This window comes from Macrotis lagotis, chromosome 3, assembly GCF_037893015.1.
Source record: "Macrotis lagotis isolate mMagLag1 chromosome 3, bilby.v1.9.chrom.fasta, whole genome shotgun sequence".
In the NCBI taxonomy this organism is placed as follows: Eukaryota; Metazoa; Chordata; class Mammalia; order Peramelemorphia; family Peramelidae; genus Macrotis; species Macrotis lagotis.
The window spans coordinates 294,344,097-294,351,591 of record NC_133660.1 but is presented as its reverse complement, the minus strand read 5'-3'; the positions used below and the strand labels follow the sequence as shown (position 1 = coordinate 294,351,591).

Below are 7,495 nucleotides of genomic sequence, written 5' to 3'. Positions count from 1 at the left end.
TCTGCAAAGACAGCTTAGAACAGATACAGTTAGGTCATATGGACCAGAAACCTCAATGGCAAGAAGTAAAATTCACAAAGTTCAGCAAATAGATGAACTTTCAAAGGCATCTCCATCTTGCTTTAGAGTTGAGGAAACTGAGGCAAAAGCCTTCTCCCTTCCCTATGCCCTCAGCCCCCTGGGCAGGCAGAATACAAGGCACTAGAGAATTCTCCATAGATCCTGGAGGTTCAGTAGGGTACTATGCCCTTCCTGCCCAAGTGCTTCCATCACATCCCTCATTTGCTGCCATTCACAATGCCCACTTGGGCAGTGTGGGGGCTAGCTGGATTGACTTAACTAGGTGTTGTCTCAGGAGCAATATCTCTCAGACATGCTACATGCTCCTGTCTGCTATAATCTGGCCAGCCCTCACCTCCCTCCACTTCTCTTCTTCCTCACTCTTAAGTATTGAATAAAAAGAATGGGTCTGGGCTCATTTGGTTTGTCAAAGAATGTCCACTGATGAAGACTTCGAGGTTGAGAGCAGGGACATTTTTTGCCTTTCCCTGAATCTCCAGCTCTTAGAACACAATGCCTGGCTTTGGTGAAATACTTAAGATTTATGTTTGAGGTAGGAATTAAATGAGATGACTTCCAACTCATTCAGATTTCATGGAACATTCTCCCCCCACCACAGCACTCCAAGGACTGAGGAGTACCCAGTGATGAAATGAGTCAAAACTGACCAATAGCCACCCATGGCTGTGGAGCCCCAGTGATACTACAACTTTGAACCACTTCCAATTTCAGTTAGTTGTAGAGATTTTTTTAAAAATCTGAAGTAGTATCTGTGGAATTATTAGAGGCAGTGGATAAGACCCAAGTTCAAAGAGGGCATACGACCCCACTAGCGGTGCAATGTTGGGCAAGTTATTTAATTTCTCTGTACCTCAGTTTCCTCATCTCTATACAAATGGAATAATAGAACTTCCCTCCCAAGATTGCTATGAGGATAAAATGAGGTACTGTGTGTAACGGGTTGACTCTACAGAACTGAGAGCATATCATCCCTATCTTGAGAGTCCAATGGGATCAAAGATCCCAAAGCTCAGATCACATCCTAGGGCCAGACTTGAAGTCAAGCATCCCTAGCTGCAGGAAGTCAGCCCCACCTCCAGCAGAGACTTCCAGGACTCCATGCTGACCAACACACATGAAGTACATCACAGCCTTGTAGGCAAGGTTTCCCCTAAAAACCCTTGGGCCAGTCAAAGACCAAAGATGGAAGCCCCTAGCAAAGGCGCTCTGCTTCCCCCTGGTGGGTGTCAAGGGAAACAGTGCCGAGCTCACTGCCAAGTGATTTGTCCCCCCCCCCCCCCCCACTAGAGGAGCAGCCTGCCTTGGAGGTGGGTGCTACAGGTAGAAGACAGGGCACACCTCTGCACTCGCATGTTGGGCCTTTCCCCCATTTTTATTAAAAATAAACTCCAACACTTTAATACAAAAGTCTCGTGCGCTGGTGGCAGCCACAGGAAAGTCCGGCCCGTGGGCCTGCTGTCCCCCCTCTTTCCCAGTTGTCTGAGTCCCAGGAAGCAGTGGCCGAAGCCAGGGTGGCCCCCTGGTGACAAAGTCAGCTGGGGAGGGAAGTCACGGGGGGCAGCCTCCCCCACCCAACCCAATGGCAAAGGTTATAGATGCAAAAGTGCCTCATTGGTGCCACATGAAATGGAAATCCCAGTGATCCTTCTGTTTCTGCCAAGGACTTGGGATTGAGGTTTTCTGGCCCCCCTGGGGGAGGCCTTTCTGCTTCAAGCCCACTCTGAAGGCCCTAGCCCCCAGAGATGGAGGACCGCTCCGACCCCTGAGGCTATCTCTTACTACCTGCTGGTGGCCTGGGGCCTCCCGTCATTACAGGCCAGGCTCTGCGGGTCTTGCCAGCAGAGTTCTTTGCCCAAGCATATGGAGGTCATGCCATATGTGAACCCCTAGGGGTTGGAAGAAGGGGTTCTGCCCTGCCACTTCCCAACTCTAAAGCAGCCCCAGGGCAGAAAGATCTGAATTCTTTGACTCTGGAGCCAGAACCATCACCCCCCATTGCCATCCACTATTCCTGTCCCTTGAGCATCTCCCCCCAGGATAGCCCAGACCAGCCCTGACCCCTCTCACAAAGGGGGCCTCCATGGGGATGTGGTGGGGTGGAGGGATCAGACAGAGCCGGGTTCTCCCCAGGGGGTCAGGGTGGGACAGTACCGGTGCTAGGCTGGACAGCATGTCGAGGTCAGGGGCAAGGTATGGGGGCAGGGTGTGGGGCATGCGAAGGGGGCGTCCTGCCTGAGCCCCTCAGTCCCAGCCGTTGTCCTTCACCATGTGCGACATTTCAATGATGTACTTCCCTTCCTTGTACTTCTGGCTTGTCTCAAAGGCTTGTTCCTAGTGGAGAAGGGCCCAATGAATGGAAGGCAGTCTCAGCATTCCCTCCAGGTCCCATTAGCACCTCATGATCCCTTCCCAGCACCTTCAGCCCTGTGGCAGCAGCTACTTCCCTGGACCATCCAGAACCTCAAACAGCAGTCTCTGTGGCTTGGAGGGCAATGGGGCCCTTGGCGAGTGTGAATGGGATGGAGGGCTCACCTCAGGGGATAGGTATCCTGTTCCCAGAATACTCACATATTTCCAGCCCAGGGTGGTTTTGCAGCTCTCACAGAAGATATCAGCCACAGAGTGGAGGCCAGTGAGCAAGAGGCGCTGTTCAGCTGGCCCACAACCCACGTTGACCCTGTCTCAGGAAACAGGAGGGCCCAGCACAGCCACACAAAGGGGGAGGATGTGTTACTCAGGTCAGCCCCCTGACCAACCCATAGGGATCCTCTCTAGAAGGATCTGACCCCAGAAATCTGGAAATAACTATCTTTTGAGACCCACCCACTCCCCCCCCCCCCTTTTTGGTTGATCCCTGGGAATGACTTTCTCCAGTGATGCACCTTTAGCATCTCAGCCCTCCCCGTGGGCTGACCACAGGCCACGTGCCTCTGTTAAGAGGGCACAAAGAAAGTTCTTTGTCCTACAGCTAGGTGAGGGAATTGCAACAACCTGTTTGCTTCCCTCTGATTAATAAGGGGGACTTGACCCTGAAGCCCCTTGCTCCACAGGGAAAAAACAAGGAAAGAGGGAGACTCACACAGAGTTAAACAGGTAGGCCCGGCCATGGCTCCCCTGGAAGGACTGTGGAGACACAGGATAGAGAGTGACCACCAGGGACCCCATGGCCCCACCACCTGTTCCCCCTCAAAGCCACAAAGGAGGGAGGAAGGACTGTTTGAGCAGGACCGGTCAGCTCACACCTGGTGATGTTCATAGAAGCAGGGTCCTGGCTGGGGAAAAACTCCCTCACTGTTTATAGGGGAGAGGAGAAATTTGGGTCGTTCTCGGCCGTACCTTGGAGATGAGCTCATCGTGCTTGGCCAGGTGTGCTCGGCAGTGAACACAGCTGTATGTACGATGACAACGAGGCAGGTAGCTGCGGAAGGTCTTGGTGGGGAGGCAGGCAGGGCCTGGGCCAGGCTCACAACTGGGCATGACTGGCTGGAGGGCAATGCCCTGACGGGCTGGGGGGGCTGGCGCTGTGCAGCCCCCACACAGACGATCGCAGGTGAAGCAGCGAAGCAGGTTGGCTAGAGCCGTGTTTCAGGACAGGAGAAATGTGGGGGGGCTGCCCAACCAGGGCCCCCCCAGACGAGAACCAGGTAGAAATGAGGGTCACCTGGGAAGAGGGGAAGGAGTGTGTAAGGGGAGAACTGAGGCAGGTAAGAGCTTCTCCTGGGATAGCAGGGGGAAATTCCGCTACTCTGGTTCCCTGGTCCCTATTCCCCCTCTCTTGCTGTCTCCTTCTGCTTCCAAGACTAGCCTTTTTTCTAGGAGAGATTTTTTTCCCCCATCCCCTTGATTCTAATTCTGCTCTGGCAAGCCCAGCAGCAATTCCAGTCTCCTGGCATGAGTCAGGGAGTCAGTATTTGGGGCGGGGATCGGGAGGGTAGAAGCAGCCTCCATCATTTCTCACTGAGAGCTTTACGATAAGATGAAGGATGCTTTGGAGTCCCATCATTCGCGAGTATCTTCTCGGTTGTCCATTCATCTGTGTGGCTCTAAATCATTGCTGCATCCAAGTACAGACAGGCCTTTTGCAAGTTGAGATGTTTTCATTTCTTTTCTTGGATCCCATCCTCCGATCTTCAATTCACAACATTCCCCAACAAAAACAAAATACCATTTCCGAATGAGGGTGGAAAGGTGGCGCGGAGACTTTGAGAAGATGGGACGTGTGGGGGGGGGGGGAAGGGGTGGTGCTGGTACAGAGCTCACTGCCAAATACATACATAAACACACAAATAAACAGAGCTTTCGTACTTTCCCCCTCTTCCATATTGCTGAGTCCTTCTTTCACCACTAGGAGGAAGAACTTGGAGTTCTCGGGTTCCTCAGAAGCAAGGCTCACCTCTGGAGGGGGAGGGGGAATAGCAAGCAGCACCCCTGGTAGCTGCCCATTCCAGGCTTGCACAGCACTCTTAGTGAAGGATGTATAGTTTGCCCTGTAATTTCTGCTACTGGAATATTCTGTTCAAAAGTATCATTCTTTTTGATTTAAGTGATTGAGAAAACTGGAAAGATTTTCTCCTCCCTGGTCAGCCCCCACAACCTCTTTACCTTCTCTCCCCGCCCCCTGCCATTCCTACCAGAGACACACACACAAACAGGTGCATGGAAAACTGGGAAGGGTAAATGAAGCCTTCATAACAAGTTGATGGTTCCAGATCTCTTGTTCTAGGAAGGATTGTTTGGGAAGCAAGTTGAGAGGGTCTCATCCTTTTAAAAGTTGTGAAGTTAGACCACTTCCATCCAAAGCCCTCCTTCCATGGGCCATCTTGGTCTGGATGGTGTCCTGGGGCCTCCTGAATACAAGCTTTGACAGGCTCTGCCAAATTGGAGAGACTCGGAGTGTGGCCCCGGTGAGAGACCTGTGACTTTGGTCCATGGTTCAGGAAGCACAAGTTAACCACCGGATGATGGCATTTTTGGTTACAGAAATCCTTAAAGACAGGCCACTAGCTTATAGGGGGCTCTGGACACACACTGGCAGTTGGAACAGCAACAAACTGACTGCTCTCTGAAGTAGTGAAACAGGGGTAAGCAGAATGACATTGTGGGAAAGGGGAGATCTCCTTGAATACAGAAGGGTTCTGATGAGGGATTGTGAAGATGACACTGGCTTCCAGGTCTCCACGTTGTAGGAAATAAGGTGCATCCTCTCTGTTCTCATCAGAGGGCAAATCGTGGCCTTGTGCCTCAATAGTCTCTTCTGTGCTCATTTCAGATGACCCGACTGTGGGCCAGAGTGGAGGTGCCAGTTGTTTGGGGGGTTACAGGTAGGTCTTTGATGCAGAGAGAAGACTCCCTACCTTGCATAGTGCCTCCCACCTCTAGCGCCTTCAGATTGCCTCTGAAAGGTTTCTTTTTCCCTTACCGGCTGGTAGAGCCAGACTATTAGGACTCCTCTCACTGCACATGATCCAGGTAGGAAGGTCCTCTTTGGTATTCAGGGTGACATTGGACTCCCAATAGTCCTCGGAGCCTTAGGCTTCGGCCCCCCTTTTGGCTGCACTTTTCCATGTCCCCTTCCCCTTCTTGGCCTCAGTTGGACGGCCCACTGTTCTCCGGCCTCCACATCACCAACCTGCAGGCACTTCGGAGTGCCCAGACCTTCTCCCTTTGGGCATAACCCCCGCCCCCGGGAAGGTGGAGACAGCACCGAACATCAGAGGATCATGGAAAAAGTGACAAGAATAGGGATGGGGAGGCGACTGCATCTCTCATTCCCCCTCTCAAATAACAGCAAAAAAAAAAAAAAAAGCAGGTTGGAAACAACAAGGGAGCAAGCCAAGCGTTGGGAAGAAGGGTTTTCTGCCCTAATCTGACTGGAGGACGTGCGGAGAAGGGGGGGGGGGAGAAGGGCCCCCAGCCAACCGCCCCATAGCCTTGCGGGACCGTTCTAGGACCAGATGCTCATCCCGTGCCTCACTGGGGAAGGAAAAAAGCGGGGGGGGGGGGGGCAGAGAGCGCACAATGTAGCCTGTCGTCAGCACCCCCGGTCCCCCCCCAACCGGGCTGCATTCTGGAGCTTGAAGCCGTTCCCTCCCCCATCCCTGGAAGTGCGGTCCAGGCTGGGGGGGGGGGGGGGCAGGATCTGGAGGCCCCCCCCCCCCCGCGCTGGCCAGCATCTCCTCTACCAAACAATAAGCATCGCGATCACCCCCGCAGCCAAAGTTGGCGGGGGGCGGGGAGGCGGGGGAGAGCCAGCCCGGGGAGGATGCGGAGCCGGACCCGGGTGCCAAGATGCCCGGGGCGGGCAGAGGAGGACAAAGGGCGGCCGGCCGGATAATGCCCTCGCCCAGAGGAGCCAGGCGCCCGGGGAAGAACCAGCGACACCATCGGATCGGAGCTGCCCTCACCTTGAGGTCGGCTCCAGAGATCTCCGTGTGCCCGCTCGCGCTCTTCTCTCTTGCTCCGGGCTGGGGGCTCCGCCGCCTGCGGTCGGGAGGGATGCGCGTCCCGAGGGCCCGGGCCGGGGGCGGGCCGGGGGGCTCTCCGGCTCGGCTGTGTCTGGGGGTGAATGTGGCTGGGTGTTGTGGAGCTGCCTCATAACACTGTGAGTCATCCGGCCCCCAGCCCCCCCCTCCCACGTCAGAGCAGGGCTGGGAGACACAGGGGGCGGGCCGGCGGGGAGGCGGGGGGCCGAGGCGGGGCGCCCCGGCCGGGGCCCGGGAGACAAAGGGACGGCGGAGACAGACAGGCGGGCGGAGGCAGGGAGGATGCGGACTCGCGCTGGTCCGCGGCCACACAGCCGCCCTGACGCAGGGCAAAAAGCAGGGCGGGCTCCCGGATGGCGCCCCGCACCGGGACCCCCCGCCAGCCCGCGCCGCTGCCCGGCCCGAGCCCACCCCTAGGCTCCGCTCCCACACGGCCGCCTCGGACATCCCCGGCCCGCGTCCTTTCCGCCCTCCCGGTGGACCTTCGGCCAGCTCTCCCACCCGAGCCACCCAAGACCACGAAGAGAGTTGTGTACATCCGAAAGTTCGAGCCAGCCACTGAGAAAAGAGGATCTGATGAGACAGAACCGCAAGGCAGTCTCAGAACTCCCCCCCTCCACCTCCATCTCCAGATAGCTAGCTAGACAGACAGACGGACACATACCGCTCCATCGGCTTATGTATGTTATAGCCACGCATCCATATCGCTCTATAGCTGTGTATGTGTGTATATCATTCTATAGGCATGTATGCAAACGTATACACCCATATATCACTCTACAAATGTGTATTTGTATGATTGTATGCATCTAGATGAGCCAGTGCATAGAACACCAGTCCCAGAGTTAGGAGAACCTGAGTTCAAATCCGATCTCAGACATGTGGCATTTACTAGCTGTATGACCTTGGGCAAGTCACTTAACCTTGATTGC

General features: G+C 55.0%; 1 protein-coding gene across 2 annotated transcripts; it reads right to left on the bottom strand.

Moving 5' to 3' along the window:
• Positions 1 to 1,371: 1,371 nt before the first annotated feature.
• On the bottom strand, positions 1,372 to 6,993 carry YPEL4 (yippee like 4). 2 transcript variants are annotated; one of them, XM_074231483.1, is made up of 5 exons: positions 6,486 to 6,945; positions 3,418 to 3,742; positions 3,161 to 3,204; positions 2,650 to 2,758; positions 1,372 to 2,412 (listed from the first exon to the last, which is right to left on the bottom strand). In XM_074231483.1, exons 2-5 carry the CDS (start codon positions 3,556 to 3,558, stop codon positions 2,323 to 2,325), a joined length of 384 nt encoding a protein of 127 aa, XP_074087584.1. In that variant the 5' UTR covers positions 3,559 to 3,742; positions 6,486 to 6,945; the 3' UTR covers positions 1,372 to 2,322. The 2 variants fall into 2 exon arrangements, with proteins under 2 accessions (XP_074087584.1, XP_074087583.1); XM_074231482.1 differs by lacking the exon at positions 1,372 to 2,412 and having other exon boundaries at positions 2,506 to 2,758; positions 6,486 to 6,993.
• Positions 6,994 to 7,495: the final 502 nt, after the last annotated feature.

Excerpts from the sequence above, each read along its gene's own strand:
- YPEL4 (XM_074231482.1), bottom strand. The coding sequence starts at position 3,558 with ATGCCCAGTTGTGAGCCTGGCCCAGGCCCTGCCTGCCTCCCCACCAAG. Across the intron at positions 3,205-3,417 it reads ACGATGAGCTCATCTCCAAG|TCCTTCCAGGGGAGCCATGG; the intron begins GTACGGCCGAGA and ends GTGTCTCCACAG. Across the intron at positions 2,759-3,160 it reads GCCTACCTGTTTAACTCTGT|GGTCAACGTGGGTTGTGGGC; the intron begins GTGAGTCTCCCT and ends TTCCTGAGACAG.